This window comes from Mobula birostris, chromosome 16 (assembly GCF_030028105.1).
Source record: "Mobula birostris isolate sMobBir1 chromosome 16, sMobBir1.hap1, whole genome shotgun sequence".
Classification (NCBI taxonomy): Eukaryota; Metazoa; Chordata; class Chondrichthyes; order Myliobatiformes; family Myliobatidae; genus Mobula; species Mobula birostris.
In genome coordinates this window covers 74,668,646-74,694,198 of record NC_092385.1, presented here as the reverse complement: position 1 = coordinate 74,694,198, position 25,553 = coordinate 74,668,646, and the positions used below count along the sequence as shown (strand labels likewise).

Below are 25,553 nucleotides of genomic sequence, written 5' to 3'. Positions count from 1 at the left end.
GTGTCGGTGGGGCCCTCAGTGCTGTGTCGGTGGGGCCCTCAGTGCTGTGTCGGTGGGGCCCTCAGTGCTGTGTCGGTGGGGCCCTCAGTGCTGTGTCGGTGGGGCCCTCAGTGCTGTGTCGGTGGGGCCCTCAGTGCTGTGTCGGTGGGGCCCTCAGTGCTGTGTCAATGGTGGCCCGCAGTACTGTGTAAATAGGGGTCCTCAGTATTGTGTCCATGGGGCCCTCAGTACTGTGTAAATAGGGGTCCACAATATTGTGTCGATGGGGCCCTCAGTACTGTGTCAATAGGGGTCCTCAATATTGTGTCGATGGGGCCCTCAGCGCTGTGCTGATGGTCAAAAGCCACATCTGCAGGGATAGTTCAGCATTGAAGCACCCCAGTCAAATAGTACAAATGCTAACCAAGCAATAAACAAAAATCACAAGGAACATGAACTGCAGAGTCCGCAAAGCAAGTCCACAACAAGCAGCGTAAGGCAAGACTGTTCACAAACATGAAGGCTGTAGGAGGCAGTTGTTCTCAAAGCCGGTGGCATGGGACCCACAACTCCTGCACCTTCTGCCAACTGACAGCTGCGGGGGAGGCCAGTCAAACACAGGCAGACGACACTAATACTGTTTGTTTTCTGTGAATTCCCCTTCACTGACCGACAGGGTGGGGAATATCCTGCACTGACCGACAGGGTGGGGAATATCCTTCACTGACCGACAGGGTGGGGATTCCCCTGCACTGACCGACAGGGTGGGGAATATCCTTCACTGACCAACAGGGTGGGGATTCTCCTTCACTGACCGACAGGGTGGGGATTCTCCTTCACCGAATGGCGGAACACATATTCTCTTTGTGGACCCTGAACGTAAAGGTGATGCCTCTAAAACACAGCAACCACCATTAATGCCCTCTTCTTATTGCTACCATCAGAGAGGAGGTACAGGAGCCTAAGGACACAGGCCTCAATGATTCAGGAGCTGCTTCTTCTCCTCCACGATCAGTTGTCTGAATGGACAATGAACCCACACTTAGAATCAGAATCAGGTTTAAAATCATTGACATACGTTGTGAAATTTGTTCCTCTGTGGCAGTGCTACATTGCAATACATAATAACTATAAATTACCATAAGAAGTTTAAGTAAAAAAGAAAAACAAATTAAATAAGTCATGCAAAAAGGGGGGATTCTTTGTCCATTCAGAAATCTGATGGCAGAGGGGAAGAAGCTCTTCCTGAAACTTTGGGTGAAGAAGCTCCTGTACCTCCTCTTTGATGGTAATATCCCATGTACATGCTACCTATCTATTTTTAGCTCTCTATTTGCATCAACAATTTAATTTAATTTATATATATTTGTTTTGTAATTGATAGGTTTTTTATGTATTGCACTGCACTGCTGAGATTAAACAACACACTTCATGACATACGCCAGCAGTGTTAATCCTGATTCTGACTCTGACTCTGATTCTAGAGTTGACGTGAACTAATTTTATGGTGGTGGTGGTGCAGGAGGGAACATGTTAAGCAGACATCTGTTGGAATAATGTATCTACAGCTTTACTATACATGATTATGGGGGGGGTACAGTATGCTTGGCCCCACTCTGTGCACTCTGTTTAAGGGGATGGATGCAAAGTGAAGTAAGTACAGATACTCATTCATGGTCATTAATAGGACATCCACACTGACAAAGTCATATCCTGCTCGTGTAACAACCTGTCAACTTCTTCAATATCATCCTTGTCCTCATCAAGATTGTTGTCTTGAGAGGTGGTGCATTAATGTAGAGGAGGCAAATTCTGCATTGAATGATAACTTATTTAATTATTCATTTAGTGATACAGCATGGAATAGGCCCTTACATCCCTTCGTGTCACACGGCCGGCAACCCACCGATTTAACCCTAGCTTAGTCGCAGGACAATTTACAATGACCAATTAACCTACTAACTGGTACATTTTTGGACTGTGGGAGGAATCTTGAGACCCAGAGATAAACCATGCATTTCAATGCCTGGACTCCATCGGCCTGAGCTGTAATAGCTCTGTGCTAACCACCACACTACCATGGTATCCTTCAATTCTAAAATCTAAATTAACTTGCTGTTGTCTCTGCAATGCCAACTTCATTGCCTATTCTAACTGCATAAAACATGGCAATTAAAAGTTAACCACACTAGATTGATAAGATGGTATTGATCAAGATGGCGCTGGTAACTGGTGACTCTGTGTGTGCTCTCCCAAGCAAACTGCCCTCTACACCATCCTATACCTGAGAAACCCTTCTAAACCTTCAATCTACTGCATCCAGCAAGATCAACAACACCCTGGCGAAGCTACTGACCCAGCTGAAGACCACTGCGCCAGAATTGCTTCTTCAACTCCGGATCGCACCTGGACCCGACCAGCGAGGCCTGGTCCGAGGCCCACCACGTTCCCGGAGACCCACGGCCTGCTACTGTGCCAGAGCGCTTGGAGACACGGCTCATTCCGACTAGCACCTCTCCGGAGCAGACAACCACACAGAAGTGACGGCAGAGACCTCGAGGTGCTCCAGACGCTTCCCTGGAGTGACCACAGTAAAGTCCCATTGGTGGCCATCCACAGCTGCCAGAAATGAGGCCTCCGCCGCCGACCTCGGAAATCGAGCCCGAGGCTCGGCTGGAGCGGAGGCCTCCGCAACCGTGACTCGGCTTAAGGACTTGTTTCAGCCAGGAGACCGGCCCCCCGGGATTAAGTGTGGGCTTTGGGGCCCCACCCAATCGACAGACTGGGCCCCCGGCAGCTGGAAGTGGCAGCGGAGCCTTCCCTGTCACTCGGCCCGACGACGCAATCCGCCGATCGATCCCCGCGGGACGCGTTCACCAACCTCAAAGAGCTGACAACAACACACTACATCAATGGAAACCTGGAAAGATGCACTATTTACTGAGGAAGCGTGGGAAAAGAGCTGGGCTGCTGGTCAGAATGAAGCTGAGGGGCTTCAGGGTCTCTATGCACACTATCCCACCAGCTAATGTGCAAGCCATAGAGAACAAGGTGGATGATCTCAAAGGAAGACTCACCTACTGCAGGGAGATGCAGAACTGCTGTATCTTCTGTTTCACCGAGACCTGGCTCTCCCCTGCCACCCCCGACTGTGCCGGAGTCCATCGGATGGACCGCACGGCGTCTTTGGGCAAGACAAGGGGAGGTGGTGCCTGCCTACTGATCAACACTGCGTGGTGCTCGGACACAGTGGCACTGACAAGCTCCTGCAGCCCGGACCTGGAACACCTGTCGGTGAAGTGTCGTCCCTACTATCTGCCACGGGAATTCACCTCAATCATACTGACAGTGGTCTGCATTCCCCCCCAGGTGGATGTGGAGTGTGCTCTGAACATATTGTATCCCAACATCAGTGAACTTGAGACCAGGTATCCGGAGGCTTTGCTCATTACAGCCGGGGACTTTATGCAGGCCAACCTCAGAAAGGTGCTGCCAAAGTTATACCAACATGTCTCCTGCCCCACTAGAGGCCCGAATATACTTGACCACTGCTACACAGCAGTCAAGGATGCCTACCGTTCCGTCCCACGATCTCACTTCGGAAAATCGGACCATCCTCCTCCTCCCGGCATACAAACAGAAACTGAAGCGGGAGGTCACGGTGTCAAAAGTGGTGTCGCGTTGGACAGAGGAAACGGATGAGGTCCTCCGTGACTGCTTTGAATCGGTGGACTGGTTAGTATTCAAGGACTTGGCAGCTAACCTTGATGAGTATGCCTCAGCTGTCACGGACTTTATTTGGAAATGCACGGAGGACTGTGTGTCTCGCAAGATGATCCGGGTATTCCCTAACCAGAAACCTTGGATGAATTATGAGGTCAAGTCCCTTTTGAAGGCTAGAGCTGTGGCTTTTAGGTCCTCGGATACCAGTCGCTACACGGAATCCAGGCGTGAACTCCGGAAAGCCATTAAGGGCGCCAAGAGGCAATATCGAGCCAAGTTGGAAGCCCAGGCTAACCACAGGGATGCCAGTAGACTATGGCAGGGTCTAAATGAGATCACTGGGTGCAAAGAAAAGGCTGGGAATATCAATAACTGTGACGTTTCTCTTCCTGACGAACTTAACGTATTCTACGCAAGATTCGAACAGAAGAGGAGCGTCCCGCTCCCTCCGGATGAACCGGACCTGGTGGCATCGAGATTCCTCGTCTCTGAGGAGGACGTTAGAAGGATCTTCCTGAAGATAAATCCAAGGAAGGCGATGGGCCCAGATGGTGTCTCAGGACGGGTTCCCCGGGCCTGTGCAAGCGAGCTGGCTGGAGTGTTTGCTGACATCTTCAGCTGCTCCTTGTTTCAGTCTAAGATCCCCTCATGTTTTAAGAAGGCAACGACAAACCCGGTGCTGAAGAACAGCAAGGTGGGGCATGCCTGAATGACTATCGACCTGTGGCTCTGACATCAATTGTTATGAAATGCTTTGAGAGATTGGTTCTGGCACACATCAACCACAGCCTACCGGTCAACCTCGACGCTTTGTAATTCGCCTACTGGAGCAACAGGTCAACGGCAGATGCCATCCCTCTGGCCCTACATTCCTCCTTAGAACACCTGGAGAATAAAGACGCATACGTAAGGCTCCTTTTCATTGACTACAGCTCTGCCTTTAATACCATCATTCCAAATAAACTGATTCCTAAGCTCCGGAACCTGGGCCTTAGCACTCAGATCTGCAGCTGGATCTTCAACTTCCTCACAGACGGGACCCAGGCTGTAAAAATAGGGGACAAGCTCTCCTCTACAATCACTCTGAGCACTGGTGCCCCACAAGGCTGTGTACTCAGCCCCCCGCTGTACTCACTGTACACCCATGTTTGTGTAGCCAAGTTTCCAGCAAGCTCAGTATATAAGTTTGCTGATGACAAAACAATTGTAGGCTGTATCTCAGGAAATGATGAGTTTGAGTACAGAGAGGAAATTAAGAACCTGGTGGTATGGTGCAAAGACAATAACCTATCCCTCAACGTCAGCAAGATGAAGGAGTTGGTTGTTGACTTCAGAAGGAGTAGCGGACCACACGACCCAATTTACATCAGTGGTGCGCAAGTGGAACAGGTCAAAAGCTTTAAGTTCCTTGGGGTCAATATCACAAAAGACCTGACTTGATCCAACCAAGCAGAGTTCACTGCCAAGAAGGCCCACCAGCGCCTTTATGTCCTGAGAAAGATAAAGAAATTTGGCCTGTCCCCTAAAACCCTCACAAATTTTTATAGATGTACCGTACAAAGCATTCTTCCAGGGTGCATCACAACCTGGTATGGAAGTTGTCCTGTACAAGACCAAAAGAAGCTGCAGAAGATCGTGAACACGGCACAGCACATCACACAAACCAATCTTCCGTCCTTGGACTCACTTTACACCGCACGCTATCGGAGCAGTGCTGCCAGGATAATCAAGGACACGACCCACCCAGACAACACACTTTTCGTCCCTCTTCCCTTGGGGAGAAGGCTCGGGAGCTTGAAGACTTGTACGGCCAGATTTGGGAACAGCTTCTTTCCAACTGTGATAAGGCTGCTGAACAGATCCTGACCTGGATCTGGGCCGTACCCTCCAAATATCCGGACCTGCCTCTTGGTTTTTTTTGCACTACCTTACTTTCCCTTTTCTATTTTCTATTTATGATTTATAATTAAAATTTTTAATATTTACTATCAATTTGTAATCCAGGGAGCACGAAGCGCAGAATCAAATATCGCTGTGATGATTGTACGCTCTAGTATCAATTGTTTGGCGACAATAAAGTAAAGTAAAGATGCCACAGTGGGCAAGGAAGGCTGATTTCTTTCATTAGGGGACAATAAAGAACTGGATCAATTTTTACATAAATCTGATAGTTGCCCAATCATAATTACTGACAGGATTTTCTGTAAAAATAGCTCTAAATACATTTTAATTAACTGAATTAAGGCTCCTTGGCTACCATCATGGGATTTGAGCATGCATTTAGATGGTCGAAGTTTAAAGTAAATTTATTGTCCAAGTACATATATGTCATCATATACAGCCCTGAGATTCACTTTCATGCGGGCATTCAAAGTAGCACAAAGAAATACAGTAGAATCAATGAAAAACTGTACACAAACAACCAAAGTCCAAATAAATAAATAATACCAAGAGCATGAGTTGTAGAATCCTAGAAACTGAATACTTAGATTGTGAAGTCAGCTCAGTTTTGAATTGAGTGAAGTTATCCACACTGGTTATCCTGCTATTTAAGAAGGCTGGGAGGCAGCAGAAAGAAAACTATAGACCAATTAGCCTGACATTAGTGGTTGGGAAATTGTTGGAATCGATTGTTAGGGATGAGATTATGGAATACCTGGAGGCAGATGACAAGATAGGCCAAAGCCAGCATGGTTTCCTGAAAGGAAAATCCTGGCTGACTAACCTACTGCAATTTTTTGAGGAAATTACAAGCAGAGTAGACAAAGGAGGTGTACTCGGATTTTCAGAAGGCTTTTGACAAGGTGCCACACATGAGGCTGTTTAGCAAGATAAGAGCCCATGGAATTACAGGGGAGTTGCTAGCATGGGTGGAGCATTGGCTGATCAGCAGAAAACAGAGGGTGGAAATAAAGGGATCTATTCTGGCTGACTGCCGGTTACCGGTGGAGTTCCACGGGGGTCGATGTTGGGACCACTGCTTTTTATAATGTATGTCAATGATTTGGACTATGGCATTAATGGATTTGCGGCTACATTTGCCGATGATACAAAGATAGGTGGAGGAGTGGGTAGTGTTGAGGAAACAGAGAGCCTGCAGAGAGACTTAGATAGTTTAGGGGAATGGGCAAAGAAGTGGCAAATGAAATACAATCTTGGAATGTGTATGGTCATGCACTTTGGTGGAAGAAATAAATAGGCAGACTATTATTTAGATGGGGAGAGAATTCAAAATGCAGAGATGTAAAGGGACTTGGGAGTCCTTGTGCAGGATACCCTAAAGGTTAATCTCCAGGTTGCGTCGGTAGTGACGAAGGCAAATGCAATATTGGCATTCATTTCTAGAGGTATAGGATATAAGAGCAGGGTTGTGATGTTGAGGCTTTATAAGGCACTTGTGAGACCACACCTGGAGTATTGTGTGCAGTTTGGTGCTCCTTATTTTAGAAAGGATATACTGACATTGGAGAGGGTTCAGAGAAAATTCATGAGAATGATTCCAGGAATGAAAGGGTTACTGTATGAGGAATGTCTGGCAGCTCTTGGGCTGTATTCCCTGGTGTTCAGGAGAATGAGGGGGGAATCTGATAGAAACATTCTGAATGTTAAAAGGCCTGAACAAATTAAATATGACAAAGTTATTTCCCATGGTAGGGGAGTCTAGAACAAGAGGGCACGACTTCAGAATTGAAGGACGTCCATTTAGAACAGAGACATGGAGAAATTACTTTAGTCAGATGGTGGTAAATCTGTGGAACTTGTTGCCATGAGCAGCTGTGGAGGCCAAGTCATTGGGTACATTTAAGACAAAGATAGATAGGTTCTTGATTAGCCAGGGCAGCAAAGAGTCTGGGGTGAAGGCAGGGGAGTGCGGATGATTGGAAGAAGTGGATCAGCCCATGATTGAATGGCGGAGCAGGCTCGATGGGCCGAATAGTCTACTTCTGCTCCTATATCATATGGTTTTATGGTTCAGGAGCCTGTCGGTTGAAGGGTAATAACTGCTCCCGACTGTGGCTATTCAATCTATTTCTCTGTGTCCCCTGTCATATTGCTTATAGCTCATCCCCAGCCTAACATAATCTTTACACAACTGTATCGATGACCTGCAAATGTGAAATAATCAGGATGCTGTATATATTCAGTAGATCTAGCAACATGTGAGAAAAAGTGAGTCAATGAACCTACATCAGTTCTGACATGAACAGAGAAATACTTTTCTTGAGCATGGTGTTGAGTTCCAAAGTCTGGAAATACCTGGACGGAAGGTGAAATTCTTTTCCTCAAGTTAATGCTGGATTTTGCTACAATTCTCAGATGGGCAAAAATAGAGATCAGAGTAGAAGTGAGATGGAGAGCTACAGTGCCAAGCCACCTGCAAGCTTAGGGTCATCCTGTGGATGTCTGCAAAGCAGACACCCAATTTGTATTTGGTTTCTTCAATGGAAAAAAGTGTAAACACTGCTCTTCTAGAGGGAATGTCAGATTCCTGGATGGTAGGAATGGAAAAGATAAAAGAAGAACAGTTGCTGCATCTCCTGTGGTTGGATGGGGAGTGCCATAAGAAGGGAAGTGGTTGTTGGTCAGTGCTCTTCCAGAGGGAATGTCAGATTCCTGGATGGTAGGAATGGAAAAGATAAAAGAAGAACAGTTGCTGCATCTCCTGTGGTTGGATGGGGAGTGCCATAAGAAGGGAAGTGGTTGTTGGTCAGTGTGGGATAAAAGCCCAAATAAAACCTAGACTACCCTCCTTTGCATGCCTGAACTTAGTTTCACGTTGAACAATTTCTCCTTTAATTTCACTGACTTCTCCAAATCAAAGATGTTGCTATGGAAACATGCATGATTCTAAGGTATATCGGACTCGCTTTGAGTTGCCTGATATTGCCCTGGTTCAAACCTATTCTGGCTCCCTCAGCTCTTTTTCCTGAAAATAGATAGCTGTTCTCATCCTGCCCCAACTTTCTCGTGGATGATCTCCGAATCTCCTTCCTCCATGATCTTTCCATCTCTATTTCAGGGATATGTTAGTGACCAATATTAGTCACAAGCTCACAGACTGTCCTCCTTATCAGCTATACCTTGCAACATAGCGTCCTGTAGCGATCCCATTCTGTTCTTTCAGTTTCTCCAGCAATGTGGCACTAAAGGTTCAAAGGTTCATTTATTATCAAAGTATACAACTCTGAAATCTGAAATCTCCTTTGCCAGGTAACCATTAAACTAGGAATCATCAATCCTCAAATCTCACCTCCCCACACAAAATAATGAGCAAAAATGGAACAGGCACATTGACCCCCAAATCCCCCTCCCTCACTGACAAAAACCGAGGAAGATCCGGTGAAAAACACAGAATACGAGAAAACCATAAGACTGAAAAAAGAGGCAATAGTACAAGCCAACACCCAAAACACAGAGAACCTGGGCAATATTCTTCCTCTCTGTAGCAGAATGATCTCACCAGTGATAAAAAATGCAGTCTCCCCTCTCCGGCAGCAGAGCGATCCCCCAGCAATTAAAATGCAGTCTCTCCTCTCCAGCAGCAGAGCGATCCCCATGCGATAGTCAGCATTCCAATCCTCCTGTTGATGTTAACATTTTGCACATCAGTCCTTCTGGGATGACTTCCTTTTCAACTAATTTTGATTTCCCCTCTACTGTAGATAACAAGGCTCTCAGGTGTGTCTGCTCCATTTCTCAGATTTCTGCGCTTACCACATCTCCTTCAATCACAGCAAGGATAGGATTTCCTTTGTACTCATTGTACACCCCACCAGCATCCACATGCATAGGGTAGTCCTCTGTAATATTCACTGTCTCCTTCAGACCCATCTACCTTTCCACTCCCCTTGCAGCACTCTGAAGGAACTGCTGCTTCTGGTGACAGTATGATTCACTTTTCCATTGCTACCAACAAGCATTCTCTTTGTCATGGTAGCTTCTCATATGATCAACTCTCTTCTTATCTCTTCCATTCCCACCATCCAGATACTTAAATTGTCCTTCCGGATGAGGTAGAAATACTCCTGCATTTTAGCGTACTCACAGAATGGCCTCTACTACATTGGTGGAACCTAATGTAGATTTGGTGACCAGTTTGATGAGCACCTCAATTTAGACAACAGCTGCCTGGTACATTTATTCTCTATCCCATTCCTACTTTTTATTTAGTGATACAGCACAGAGTAGGCCCTTCGGGACACGCCACCCCAGCAACTCCCAGCAGATCCAATTGACCCTAACCTAATCATGGGACAACTTACAATAGCCATATAACCTACCTCGTACTTCTTTAGACTGTGGGAGGAAACCGGAGCACCCAGAGGAAATCTACGGGTGGATGTACAAATGCCCTACCAAGTGGCACCAGGATTGAACTCCATACTCTGGAAAGCACTGAGCTGTTGTAGTGCTAACTGCTACACTACAGTGGCTCAGTTTTGGCTCTTACACGTGAATCCTAATGTAAGACTGATCTTCTAGCACACCGTGGTCCTCAAGACTCGCCAAATTCAACAATCAGCCTTCCCATTTTGAGTCAAACAGACTCTTTTTCTGACTTAGGTAATTAACGTCTAACAGTGACTTTTTTTTTCTCTTTCTGTATTACGATTCTGCTTGACCTGTTGAGTATTTCCAGCAATATCTTTTTCAGATTTTCAGCAGCTGCTGTTGTCTGCAACTCAAGCTATTTTTTCACACTGTCTTTTGCCCTCATTCATCACCTTTTACTCACACTTCCTCCAGACAACTAAGATGTGATTATCAAACCTTCATCAGGCTCTCGCAGATGGCAAAGACACCATCTGTGTCATCTGAATTTTCTTGACTTCAGGTTGTCAATACTAATACCGTAGAGAGCACTAATGAATGATAGAACAGAGTGCATGTACGTATTACAGTCAGATCTACTATTTAGTACTCAATATCTAATTCAGCCCAGATGAGAAAAACATAAATATTCCATCTTCTAAGAAAAGGGATTTCAATAACTGTGGCAATAAAAGTGTTCACTAATAAATATTCAAATTATATCATGCATGGTGCAATTTGTATTTTCATTAATATAATCTTTAATTACAGTTTATTGAGTTATTTAACCAAATTACATAAAAAATTAATAATTTTACATTGCATAGAATTATGGTTTTGAAATGGTATAAAGAATAGTGTTTTGCACTGTGCTTTGATAGTCATTTGCGATGAATGTTTTGAATTGCCAATTATGCTCTTTAAATATATTACTCTGTTGGTAGCATGCTCACTTTAAAGTTTGTTCCAACAAATGACCATAAGGTAGGTTAGCACTGTATTATGTAAATTACAGGCATAATTTTCTCCATTAAGAAATGTCGTTCAGTTAAGGTATCAACAACACCTTGTGACACACCCAGGTGCCTTAGCAACCACCTTAAATACTTTTATAACATAGGATAATACATTAAGATGATCAACGGTCCAGAATTGATGACCATGGATTTCTCAAGGGGGCGTATATAAGAGAATGCAGAATTACGAGTGGACGAGATTATTGAAGGATTTGAAATCAGAGGGAAATAGATTGAGGAAAAAATATTGATCAGAACACCTGAAAAGTTCCTCAGGTTCTTTCTTTCTTTAGAGATACAGGTGGAACAGGCACTTCTGGTCCAACGAGCTGCACCACCCAGCAATGCACCCTTTTAACCCTATCCTAATCTCAGGACAATTTACAATGATCAATTAACCTACTAATCAGCACATCTTTGGACTGTGGGAGGAAACTAAACACCCAGGGAAAACACACATGCTCACAGGGAGGAACATACAAACGCCTTATGGGTAACATTGGAATTGAACTCTGATGTCCCGAGCTGTAATAGCAACATGCTAATCACTATTCTACCACAGTGCCCTAAGCATAGTGCCTTAGAACTTTTTATAGCACATTTTTTCATAGTTCCTGTAAATTCCTGCAAGAAAATGGATCCGAAATACTATTTGGTGACATACACGTACTTTGATAATAAAATAGCTTTGAACTCGAACTTCAATAAATTGTCATCTTAACCTACTCTCTCATTCAAAACACAGCATTTTCTCTCTACAGCACTTTCTCTATAGTGTATTAATATAGCATTTCAAGTTTTTAAGTTTTATATGACCCCACAAACTTATGACTTAAAAGCATGAGTTAAAATAACCTAGTCCAAAACTGATTGTATTACCTGACAATAACCAGAAAAATCAAAAGATTTTAATTAAGAATTTTTAAAATGACAAGAAATTTTAACATTCTCCTCATTGATTACAAATTGTTCTGAAGTCATATCCCTTTGCAGCTCTGTATTCTCTATTCAGGACATGCCTGTTCCCATCACTACCATCAGGAAGGAGGTATTCTTTCTTCTTTGCCCATCACCCCTTCTAGGGCACAGGTCGCCAACAGCACCTTGCCAAAATCCTCTGTTGTGCTATTTGTTTGGTTTGATGAAGTGCTGCTTTTACAGTTTTCAAATAATTGGTCTTTGATCAATTATCATTTCCAAGAGACTTCTGGTGCTCAATTTCTTACAGCCTTGTGAATTTTGTAGGGGTGAACGAAGTAAAAAAAATACAGTGGTTCAGAGATAATTAACCTTAGCGAATATATGTCCCCCTCTCCCTTTGTTTCTTTTTACAGCTTCTGCATTTGTTTATTATTTTGTTATTTAGAGATACAGCTTTGCCAACAGCCCTCAGTGAGCCCAGTTATACCCATATGACCAATTAACCTACCCACCTGTACCTCCAGAATGTGGAAGGAAACCAGAGCACCTGGAGGAAACCTATGCCCTCACAAGGAGAACGTACAAACACCCTGCAAACAACAGCAGAACTAAAGCTAGGTTGGTGGTTCTGTAATGTCTAAGCATATGGTTCACAGACAATGTAGGTAGATTTAGCCATTTTCTTCCTATAGGTATGACCGTATTTCCACCTCTGTAATTCTTTGTTCTCATTACAAAACTTCAAGTAGCTCTATCTTCTTGATCAGATTTTTGGTCATCTGCCACAATATCTCAATTATATGCCATGGCATAACTTTTGCTTGGCAATGTTCCCCTAAAGTGCCTAGTGCATTTACAATATAAGTGCTGATGTTGTAATGTGGAGTGCACTACATTGATGCAGCATGATCCCAATGGATTCTAATTGTCCTGCAGCTCCATACTAATTGAAGTAAATGATGCTCACCTGTCATATTTCAACAAAATTACCAATATTCCATCAAAAAAGCATTGCATGAATATTGAAAGATTATGATAAAAGATTTAAACTCCCCATTAGGAAAATTCTTCTTCAGCCAACATTTTAACAGTACTAAAAAATAACTAAAACCTTGGCCCTCTCTAACATACTGTGAATCCAGACATTTTGTAAGACAGTTTTTTCATTTATTGTGCATGTGTGCTTGTTTGTGTGGTGAGAGGGGAGAGGGTGACATGTTGCTTTCAGTCAAATGGTAATATCCTCCTTCCAAATGAACAAGATGTGAATTTTATTTTTAGAACTAATTTTAATTGATCTGGAAATCAAAAGCAACAACAAAAAGTTAATGGTTTTATATCCTGCTCGGTGATAATTTTCCACATTGCAAACATTGGCAGACAAAGTAGGAACCATTCTTGTACGTATTATTGATTTGGATCTGTGCATGGTGTCAAACAGCTTCCAAAATTACAGCTTTATCAACAAGTAAATGAAGGAAGACTTCAAGAATTTCTCTGTTTTTTTTTAAATTGGTGTAAATATAACTGACAAGGCTGGCATGTTTGAGTGCATACTTTTTTTGGGTAAACTGCTTGAACTGGTTTGATAAAAATAACAGTTCGCTTTTGAGGAAGTTAAGTCAAGAACATTGACATTGCATTGGAATCACATATGCCCAAATTGCTCCACCTCTAAATAAAACAATTATAGCACTCTAGTTGCTTCCATTTACTGCTACTAATATTAGTTCAAGTTCAAGTTTAATTATCCTTCAACCATCCAAGAATATAACCACATGAAATAGTGTTCCTCCAGGTCCAAGATGCAAAACACATTACCAACAGCACCACAGCAAATAGCACATGTAGTACAAATGGTAATGATAGCATAAAAGCATACTGACGCAAAATAAATATAGCCCAATACCCTAAGTGGTATAGTGTGCATGGGATTTTGCCCAAAACCAACTTGTTCTTCCACTGAGCGTACACTGGAGAGCAGCACCAAGTGAACACTGAAGAGTAGCGCCGAAGGGAGGGGCCTTCCAAACCAGCTTGGATCTTGGTGTGACCACAGAGGCCTCTGCTCTCTCCTACACTGCCAGGCGTCTCCTCCCCTGAGTGGCTGCACTACGACCCAGGCAGCGCAGCTTTCCCACCGTCGGTCTCGCCAATGAACTAGCTTTTGTAAACACAATTCATGTCATAGTGGGTTGTGTAATGATTGTTTGTCTAGTAAAATAATTGTTGAAATTTGTGGCCAAAATGTTAGTAATCTGGATGATGGAATTGATGATTTTACGACCAAAGGTAGATGTTGGAGGGGTGGGGGGGGGGCGTGCGACAGTGTTGAGGAAGCAGGAAGCAGGAAGACTTGGACAGGTTGGGAGAATGGGAAAAGAAGTGGCAGATGGAATAAGGCATGGGGAAGTGTTTGATCCTGCACTTTGGCAGAAGGAATAAAGGCATAGACTAGCTTCTAAATGTGGAAAGAATTTAGAAACTGAAGGTGCAAAGGGACTTGGTAGCATTAGTGCAGTATTCCCTAAAGGTTGCCTCTGACCTTTTTATTTGAAGCAATCCACTGTAATTAATACAAATAATCCTGGGAAAAGAAGTAAAATTCAGATCAAATTATCTCAAAGCAAATATCACAACATTTCCCTCTTTCGTGGCAGTTTAATCTTTTCCTCTTGTTCAGGCACTTGCGCAAAGAACGGTTAAAAGTCTCTGAACAGTCTTTGAGTCTGTCGTCTATTGATTTTCATGGCATCATGGAGATGCAGGAGTGGCCAGTTCAACAGAATGACATGACTGTGCTTTTATGTTCAAGAGCTGCACCTTGCGAAAGGTATTTGTCAAGCAGCTGCTAGCTTCTGCTATTACGTAAGTAAAGCTTTTCCAAAGATCCGCTGCATCTGATCGTTTCAAGTATGGACAGGATGTGAAAAGGTTATAGATGCTATAGTTTACGAACTAAGGATGCATGGTATTCAGGCCATCTAGAATTATACACAAATCTGACTGCAGATATCAGCTAGTGTGATCAGCAGTTCAACAAGCTTACCATTTTAATGAACCACTTGTGATTTCATGACATAACATTACTTGACACCAGTGATGTTCTTTCGATATATTGTTACTGTGAGCAAGATGCCGGCAGGTTTTTGCACAAAAATGTTCACAAGTAGCACAAAAGTCACTGTCGATTCTTGTATTTTGATGATGTTTGAGTGGTGGTTTGTGTGGAAACTCAGCAACAATCTTGCTCTCAATGTCAGTAAGACCAAGGAAATGATTGTTGACTTCAGGAAGGGGAAGTCAAGGAAAATTCAACAGTCATCATCGAGAGATCAGAAGTGGAAAGGATGAGAATTTCAAGTTCCTGGGTGTCAACAACTCTGTGGATCTATGCCAGGCCCAATATATTGATGCAATTACAAAGAAGGCACAACAGTGGCTACATCTCATTGGAAGTTTGATGAGTATTGGTTTGTCAACGAAGACACTGAAAATTTCTACATATATACTGTGGGGAGCCGTCTAATTGTTTACATCACTGACTGGTGTGGAGGGGCAACAACACAGGATCTGAAAAAGCTGCAGAAAGTTGTAAATTTAGCCAGCTCCATCATCGGTACTATCCTTCAAAGCATTGAGAACACCTTCAAAAGGTGTTGGCTCAAAAAGGCGGCATCCTTCATTAAGGACCCTCATCACCCAGAACATGTTCCTCTCTCATTGCCACAGTCAAGGAAGAGGTACAGGAGCCCAAAGACACACCCTCAGCATTGCTGGAACAGCTTCTTCCTCTCCACCATCAGATTTCTGAAAGGACAATGTACCCATGAACACTACCTCAGAGATTTTTCCCTCTCATTTTGCATTACTTATTTATTTTAATTTTCTTTTTTATATATACTCCTTATTGTAATTTACATTACACTGTAGTGCTGCTGCAAAACAAATTTCATAAAATCTGCCAGTGGAACTAACCTTGATTCTGATCCTTGTTGTGTTGATTGAGTATTAAATATTGAGCTGGACCACTGTGATATATATCCTGCACTCTTGGCCCCTCTGCAACCTCATGATTCATTTGAAAGAGTTACAGTATAGAAGCAGGCCTTTCAGCCCACTGTCTAAACCAGTGGTCCCCAACCTCCGGGCCGTGGAGTATGCAGGGGTGCAGCAGAAGCCAGGATGCACCCAACGCACTTTTAAGAAAAAAGCCGAAATAAACAATTCTATGTTATAGAATAGAGGAGGGGGTTGTGCAATGTTAATCAAACAAGGTATACCATACAGGATATTGGAAAAAGGAGATAATCAGGAATACATAGTGGTGGAAGTGTGGGAGAAAGGGGAGGGAGTGGTTATAATTAACTACTACAATCCATGTAAAAGGTTGGATTTGGACAGCCTATTAAGGATACAAGGACAAAACAGACAAAGTAGTGTGGTGTGCAGATTTCAATGCTCATAGCACAATATGGGGGGGATACGATTACAGATTCAATTGGAAAGGTAATTGAAGAAAGGGATTTGTTGTGTATGAATGATGGCAGAGGAACAAGGATAAACTTAACAACAGGAACTGAGTCAGTATTAGATATTACGTTAGTGTCTAATACGTTGGTTGGCGTTAGTAACTGGCGAGTTTGGACTGCTTCAGCAATAGACAGTGATCACTACCCAGTTTTGTGTTCAGTGGGTGAAATAATTGAAGTAAGACCAGGTGGTGGAATTCCAAAGTGGGTGTTTGGAAAAGCAAATTAGGATAAGTTCCAGAAGTTGAGTGAAGAAGCATTGACAAAGATTGACATCTCTGGAAATATAAATGAATTAAACAGTCAGGTGACTTCAGCAATTATTATGGCAGAAGAAGGATCGATACCCAGGAGTAAAAATAGGATGAATAGGAAACTGGTGCCATGGTGGACAGAGGAATGTTGTCAGGCTGTAAAAAACAGAAATAGAGCATTCAGGCTAGTTAAAGGAACCCATAATATGCAGCATTTGATTCAATATAAGAAAGCACAGGCAGTGGTGAAGAGAACTATACATCAAGCTAAAAGGGCAAGTTGGAGGAGTTTTTGCAACAAAATAGGAAGAACCACACCTGTGGGAGAGGTATGGGGAATGATTAAGAGGATGGGAGGAGACAGAAGGGAATGGGAATATCCAGTAATGATATCTGAGGAGGAAACAGCAGTCTCCAGTAGGGATAAGGCTGAGATCATGGCCAAGTCGTCTGTGCAGATACACAGTTCAGAAAATTTGTCTGAAGAAGGAGAAGGGAAAGAACAATGAATCAACGCCTAGGTGTGTTAAACAGGAGGAAAGAAACAGATGATGTAATTGATGATCCATTTACGTTGGCAGAAATGGTGAGAGCAATAAAGAGGTCAAGACCAACCTCCCCAGGGAAAGATGTGATATGCTATGTTATGCTAAAAAATCTAGGAGAAGGAGCGCTCTTGAAGTTGCTGCATTTTTATAACAGAGTGTGAGAGGAGAGCAGATTACCAAGTGCATGGAAAGAAGCAGTAGTAATTCCAATAAGGAAACCTGGCAAGGATCCGTCAAAACCCACTAGCTACAGACCAATAGCATTAACATCAAATATATGCAAGATAATGGAAAGGATGATAACAGAAAGGTTATCGTATGAGTTTGAGCAGAGGGGAATGCTGGCAAGTTATCAGAGTGGTTTAGGAAGGGAAGGGATTCCATGGACTCAGTGATAAGGTTAGAGACTGAAATAAGAAACGCCCAGGCAAATAAAGAGTCAGCGTTTGCAGTGTTCTTTGACATTGAAAAAGCCTATGATATGATGTGGAAGGAGGGATTGTTAATTAAACTGCACACAATGGGGTTGGTGGGAGAGTTTTTAATTGGATTAAAGGTTTTTTGTTTGGTAGAAAACTTCAAGTTTGGATTGGATCAGAATTATCAAAACAATACATAGTGGGAAATGGCACACCTCAAGGTAGTGTGATTAGCCCGTTACTTTTCATCATTATGATCAATGATACAGACATCCCACCCTGCAAAAACTCATTTCAGGGAGGTAGCACCCCCACCCCCCACAACCCCATATCACCCCCACCTCGACCTCCGAGGGTGTACAGTATGCAATACCTTGTTTAGTGATTTTGTCTAATCTGTAAACCAAGTTGGGTATATGCAGCAAATGTGACATTAAAATATGTGTACTATATTATTATATTTATTCTATTACAACTTTAAGCAAGTCTACAGGGAGTTTGGCCTCATCACGTAGGACATCAATAGCGTAGCTCCTTGGCAGCTAGCCAGCTAGTTTAAATCAGGGGTCCCCAACCTTTTTTGCACCGCGGACCAGTTTAATATTAACAATATTCTTGCAGACAGGCCGACCCGGGGTTGGGGGGGGGATGTGGAGGTGTTAAACGCGACCGGAATATAGGTGATAAGTCAAGTATAAGTCACTTGTAAGTGGCTAATACACTCAATTTCATTTCTAAAGGGGTTCATCTAACGAATTTAATATTAAACACACAGCGCATATTTTCCTTGCATGAATGTAGTGGTATGTCAATTATAACAGTGGTCCCAAACCTCCGGGCCGCGAAGAATGCAGCGGTACAGTGGTAGCCAGAACGCACCCAGCACATCTTTAAGAGAAAAGCCAAAATAAACAAGTTAATTGATTAGGTGCCGCCTGGCACATAAATGTCGGCCCAGATCAGAGATGACGCAATCGGCAATCGCCTCTGATCTGGGCCAACATTTACGTGCCGGGCGGCACCTAATTAATTAGCTTGTTTATTTTGTTTTTTTTTCTTAAAGATGTGCTAGGTGCGTTCTGGCCACTGCTGTACTCTTCACGGCCCGGAGGTTGGGGACCACTGAATTATAAGTCACTTATAAGTCAATAGCATCATAACATTTCAAGTAACATTTGGATATTAAACATACAGCGCATATTTTCCTCGTATGAACATATAAAATCACTGCAACACACCAATATCGCTGAATCAGTGGGAGCCCTGGGCTTGTTTCCCTGCAACAACACGGTCCTATTGAGGGGTGATGGGAGACAGCGATACTGGAAGGGTGTTCCTTATGCCCAGTCTACTCCGTAATTTAGTTGTTGTTGCATTCATTGCAGAAAACTTCGCTTCACAGAAATATGTTGGAAATGAAAGCAACGTTTTCAGTGTTTTTGTGGCTATCTCAGGATACTAAGCCTTGACTTTGATCCAGAATGCCGGCAGAGATGTTATGTCAAATATACTTTTCAGCCCACCGTCATTTGCAAGATCGAGGAGTTGATCTTTTTCCCGCGCTGACATGGATGATTCACCGGGGACATTCAAAAATGGGTCACGGACCCATACCTTTGCACATCTTGGGTCACTGATGACCTCGTGTGCATTAATATTCAACAGTGCGTGACAGGGAATGAGGAAAGGTGCAGCTGACTCATATCGTTTCATATCGCCAAATCATATTGTTTCCTCGCACCACTCTTGATCTTGGGGACCACTCTTAGCACAAAGAGAGACCAATCAGGATGCTCCCTCTCCCTCTCAAAAAAATCGATTTCCGGGATATTGTATGTAATTTCCGGGCGTCAGGGAGCCGCTATCGATATGTGGGAGACTCCTGGAACTTCCGGGAGAGGTGGGATGTCTGATGATATCTTCACAAAGGTACCAGTGTATATAGGTAGGTCACTGTTTGCAGATGATGGGGCCTTGTGGAAAAGAGGCAGGAACATGGGGCATATAATCAGGAAACTACAAGGAGCAATTAATGAAGTGGTGGATTGGAGTTATGATTGGGGATGTAGATTTTCAGTAGAAAAAACTCAAATTGTATTTTTCACCAGGTAGGGAAGAAGTTAAGGACGTATGGGATTGAATTAGAAAGGGTTGGATCATTTAAATTTCAGGGAGTTATATTTGATTCACAACTAACATGGGCAGACCATATCGAGAAAGTTGAGGAAAAATGTAAAAAGGTAATAAATGTGATGAGATGTTTGACTGGTAGGGAATGGGGAGCAAGTTGTTCAGCGTTGCAGAGAGTGTATGTAGCTTTAGTAAGATTTGTGTTGGACTATGGAAATATAGTATATGGATCAGCAGCTAGGTCTCGTATAAGGAAACTGGACGTGATTCAGGCTCAGGCCTTGAGAGTGTGCAGTGGGGCTTTTAAAACATCACCAGTATCAGCCCTACAGGTAGAAATGGGAGTAATGCCTTTGGAACTAAGAAGGATGCAATTGATGGCAAACTACTGGCCTAATTTGCAGGACACAATGATTCTCACCCTGCAAAAGGAGTGTTGCAGGAGTGCTAGGAAAATGGGAGGTTTCAGTGGGATAACTTTAGTCAGGTAGGGAATGATATTGCTAAAGAATGTGGAGTGTTTGATCTAAGGATAAGTCCTTCAGTAGTCTATCCGATTGTAGTTCCATGGAAGCTTGTATGGCCTGACGTAGACTGGCATTTGTTAGAGGTAAAAAGGAAAGGAAAATATAGAACTGATTTGGTAAGTGCATTTAACTGTCATGTGATGGAAAAATATAGTGATTATACTCAGATTTATACGGATGGTGCTAAGGAACCTGAAACAGGAGTGACAGGGTTTGGAGTGGCTATGCCGGCAAAAGAAATCGGAATCAGCAAAAGAACATCTAATAAATTAGGGGTGTATACAGTGGAGATGCTGGCAGTGTTGGTTGCGTTACGATGGGTGGAGAAAGCTAGACAAGTCAAAGTGTTGATATGCTCAGATTCATCCTCAGTTCTAGCAAGTTTAAGGTCTTTTCACTCAAACAGACGGCAACATGTACTTTATGAAGTCCTTCAGTCAGTCACAAGAATTGCAAACCAGGGAGGTCAGGTAAAATTTTTATGGGTTCCAGTACATGTAGGGGTGAAGGGGAATGAGAGGGTGGATGTGTTGGCAAAGAGGGCGTTAAAGAAAGAAAATGTGGAAATGCACATTAGTATCAGTAAAGCAGAGGTTAAGTGTGTAATCTGGGAAAAAAATCAACCAAATGTGGCAAGAAAGCTGGGACAGGGAGGGGAAAGGGAGGCATTTATATTAACTCAAAAAAGTGTTGCAGGTACTAGGGTAGGTAGTGGATACAGAAGAGAGGAGACTGTGTGGACTGGGATAAGGCTGGGGCACTGTACGTTAAACAAAACATTGAAAATGATAGGGAAACACCAGACAGGATTGTGTGAGGAATGTCAGTAAGAGGAGTCAGTAGAACATGTAGTTCTGAGTTGCAGGAAGTAAGGGACACAAAGAGAGATGATGAGAATTAAACTAAGGGAATTGGGAGTGCAGGAATTCACATTAAAAGGGATGCTGGGCATGGGTGAGAGAGCACAGGTCAGGGTATTTTTAGCTTTCTTAAGGGGTACAGGGATTTTTTATAGGATATGATAAATAAGCAGGAATAGGGTGCTAGGATGGCCAAAGATGGGAGGATAAAATGTAGGTTAGGGTATGTGTGTGTGTGTGTGTGTATGATTGGGTGAAGGAATTTGGAATGTAAGCCTATTGCACACTCTGGAGCAGAAGACGGTGGTAATGCACCATTAAGCTGGGTGCCAACTGCCGTAAAAGAAGAAGAAGGAGGAGAAGACAGCCGGAGTTTCAATTTTCTCCAAATGCTCTATGGAATTGTACCCGTGATTTGTACAGATCATCTTCGATTATGCCTGATCACTACTAAACATGGCCAAGGTTGTCAAAGATTTCCATTTTCAAGACTTCAATCATTATCTATTGAAATCAATTATCAGGAGCATTGCAGAGTCTGTTATATGTACTGAGTTGCGAACCTCTGTCCGGAGGAACATTGTTTCATTTGGCATTGTACAGTTGAATGGTAATAAACTGAACTTGATCTAGATCTTGATAGATCTGTTCTAAAACATGCCAGGGATTGGATCCTTTCTGAAGACTCCAGCTACATCTTGGCATCCTGACAATGTATACCATGGTAGTGCTAAATAAGCACTAAAATGCTGGTAGATCGCAGCAGGCCAGGCAGCATCTATTGGAAGAAGTACAGTTGACGTTTCGGGTTGAGACCCTTCGTCAGGACTAATGGAAAAAAAGAGATATTAAGAGATTTGAAAGTGGGATGGGGAGGGGGAGATCTGAAATGATAGGAGAAGATAGGAGGGGGACGGATGAAGCCAAGAGCTGGGAAGTTGATTGGCAAAAGGGATACAAGGCTGGAGAAGGGACGGCAGGCCTTGGAAGAAAGAAAGGGGGAGGGGAGCGCCAGAAGAAGATGGAGAACAGGCAAGGAGTTATTGTGAGAGGGAGAGAGAGAAAAAAATCTAAATACATAAATAATAAGGGATGGGGTACGAAGGGGAGGAGGGGCATTAGCAGAAGTTTGAGAAGTCAATGTTCATGCCATCAGGTTGGAGGCTACCCAGACAGAATATAAGGTGTTGTTCCTCCAAACTGAGTGTGGCTTCATCTTTACAGTAGAGGAGGCTGTGGATAGACATGTCAGAATGGGAATGGGATGTGGAATTAAAATGTGTGGCCACTGGGAGATCCTGCTTTCTCTGGCGGACAGCGCGTAGGTGTTCAGTAAAGCGGTCTCCCAGTCTGCGTCGGGTCTCGCCAATATATAGAAGGCCACATCGGGATCACCGGACGCAGTATCTCACCCCAGCCGACTCACAGGTGAAGTGTCGCCTCACCTGGAAGGACTGTCTGGGGCCCTGAATGGTGGTAAGGGAGGAAGTGTAAGGGCATGTGTAGCACTTGTTCCGCTTACAAGGATAAGTGCCAGGAGGGAGATCAGTGGGGAGGGATGGGGGGACGAATGGACTTCCCCCTCCTGTCTTCTCCTATCATTTCAGGTCTCCCCCTCCCCCTCCCAAATCTCTTACTACCTCTTTTTCCAGTTAGTCCTGATGAAGGGTCTCGGCCCGAAACGTCGACTGTACCTCTTCCTAGAGATGCTGCCTGGCCTGCTGCATTCACCAGCCATTTGTGAGTGTTGCTTGAATTTCCAGCATCTGCAGATTTTCTCGTGTTACTTCACACTTAAGACGGTACGATAATACAGGATGTGGTGTACAAGTAGGCAAGGAATCAGTTATGATCATGATAGCAAAGAAATTTGCGGGCTGTTGCAGTTTAAATCAGATTGGAGGTGGAGTGATTGCAGATTGTCCGATCCTCCGCTCCCAGAAGGGTGGGTCTGGCGATCTGTGACGCCACGGGGTGAAAGGTTAGATAATGTAGGTGGGATCAAAGGTCAAGGCGGCATGCCATGACGATGCCTGTCAGTTGGTGCCAGGTTTGAGCAGTGTGGCCGTGGTCGAGGGAACGGCGGGCAGCCGCGTCACTTTCCTGTCAGTATACGTCGAGGGAAGCGCGGGCGGAGGCCGGGCGTCCGGCCCGCGGGGCCCGGGAAGTGGCTGGCTGGCTGGCCGGTGCGAGCTGCAGGTCTGGTGGCAGCGGCTGGGCCATGGGCAGCAGCGCCAGCAGTCCATTACAGGGAGAAGCCGGTGGAGGCTGTGCGGATTGGGGCGTGGAGTAAGGGCTGCGACATGTGGGAGCCTGGCCTGACTGGGCCTGGAATGGCCAACAGGAATGAGGAGATCGGGGAGCTGATCGATCATTTCTCCAAACACCAGTACCGGGCCAAGGAGGCCAACCCCAAGGTAACGAGACAGAGAGTGGTTTCTGTGTATCTCAGGCATTAAACAGAGTAAAAGGGTATCGTATATGATCAATGCAAATCGCGTAACTATGTCGACTAGTAACCCTGACCAGCAGTCAGTCGTTTAAAACCCCGAAACTGGGATAACACTGTCAATAAAAGTAATGCAATCCAAGAATAATCTATATTACAACGAAAATCTAAAATAAAAAAAAACTGCTGAAGCGATAGACGTGGAAATACTCTCCATTTGAGAGGAAAGTGAGTTAGCTTTGCGGGGTGTGAGGGGTGATCTTAATAAAACATATAAGATATTAAGGGGAGGGGGAGACATAGTTTATGTTAAGATGTTTTTTTCCTCGTGGGCGAATCTTGAATATGGAGATATTTTCAAGGGAAAGGATCAATTATTACAAACTGATGCACTTAAAAACATTCAAGCAGGGTGATAAATCTCAGGAAATCTGTGGCAAAGAGAGTTGTGGAGGCTAGCTCATTAGAAGCATTTGAAGTGGAGGTAGATAAATTTTTGATAGATCAGGAGATGGAGGACCCTGGCGATCCAATGAAGAGGAGTTGACAACTGACCTGGTGACCCTATTGAATAATGGGCTAGATGATCTAGTCCTGTTATTTTCTCATATTCTTGGTTTCAACAATAACCCAAGCTGGGGATAACAGCTGTAGCATAAAACTAGTTCTTCAGCATTGGGTGAATATAGAGCATTTCCTGTAAAGGACTTTCATTTCTTTAAATTTGTAGAATGTACATATTATTTATTAAATGTACATCCAACCATGATATCTATATTCTTTGGCTATACATGTTTTTCTTTCAACCACGTGTATTTTATTTTCAGAGTTAAGACATTTTTATCATCTTGTATATTTCCCTAAGATTTACCAGATGAATGATAAATTAATTCAAGCTCACTTTAATTCCGTTTGGACTTGCATTACTTTTTTGCCAATCTGTTTTATTCTTTAAGTAACAATTAATCATCTTCATCATCAGGTGCCATGCCCAGTTTGAGCTTTGACTGCCATGGCCCACACTCTCCTGTTTCGGGTCAAGTGGATCAATTCATTGGTATTCATTTCCAGTTCTCTGGCTGTTGTCTCCATCATCATTTGTCTTTGTCTTCCTCTTGCTTTCTTCCCTTCAATCCTTCCCATAATTACCATGCATTCTAACTCCTCTTTCCTAATCACATGTCCAATGAAGTTACGTTGCCTTTTCATGATGTCATACATTATTTCTCTTTTTGTATTTGCTCTGTTCATAACATCCTCGTTAGATATTCGTTTTGTCCATGATTTTCTTTGTATCCTCCTCAAAAACCACATCTCTGCTGCTTCAATTCGTTCCCTCATTTTACTAGATATTGTCCAACATTTAATAATAATAATTAATAGTGTGTGGTAATGCCCTCTTGTTTCTAAGCTCTCTTTTGCACAATTTACATCAAGAGTTCAGTAAAGTGAATCAGAATCGAGTTTAATATTGCTGGCATATGTTGTAAAATATGTTGTTTTGTGGCAGCAGCACATTGCAATACATAACAGAAACTAGGTTACAATAACAAACAGTGACACACTTTACGATAGAGGAGTTGGCCAAAGTAAGTTGAAAGGAGATATTGGCAGTGATGCCAGCAGAGCAGCAATAGCTTGAGTTAACACTCACAACACGCTGGAGGAACTCATCAGGCTGGGCGGCATCCGTAGAAAAGATAGGTCGATGTAACGAAATCCTTAAATGGCAAAATAGTACAACATTGGCTGACAAGGGAAGTCAAAGCTAATGTAAAAGCAAAAGAGGTACAACAAAGAAATAATTAGAGGAAAGGTGGAGGATTGGGAAGCTTTTAAAAATATAAAAAGCAACTAATGAATCATTAGGAGGGAAAGGATGA

General features: G+C 43.4%; 1 protein-coding gene and 1 long non-coding RNA gene across 3 annotated transcripts in view; one reads left to right on the top strand and one right to left on the bottom strand.

Annotated features, from left to right (window-relative positions):
* Window positions 1–311: 311 nt before the first annotated feature.
* On the bottom strand, window positions 312–21,974 carry LOC140211229 (uncharacterized). Its single transcript, XR_011889401.1, has 3 exons — window positions 18,943–21,974; window positions 9,164–9,284; window positions 312–349 (listed from the first exon to the last, which is right to left on the bottom strand). It is a non-coding gene; the product is annotated as an uncharacterized lncRNA (long non-coding RNA).
* A 1,226-nt stretch (window positions 21,975–23,200) lies between these two features.
* The window catches only part of mtmr14 (myotubularin related protein 14), a 110,488-nt gene continuing 108,135 nt past the window's right edge, over window positions 23,201–25,553 (top strand). Inside the window, exon 1 of one of the 2 annotated variants that reach the window (XM_072280852.1) lies at window positions 23,201–23,638. In XM_072280852.1, coding sequence (XP_072136953.1) covers window positions 23,525–23,638 — 114 coding nt within the window. In that variant the 5' untranslated portion in view covers window positions 23,201–23,524. The remainder of the gene's footprint in view (window positions 23,639–25,553) is intronic. The other variant, XM_072280853.1, reaches the window with a different exon arrangement.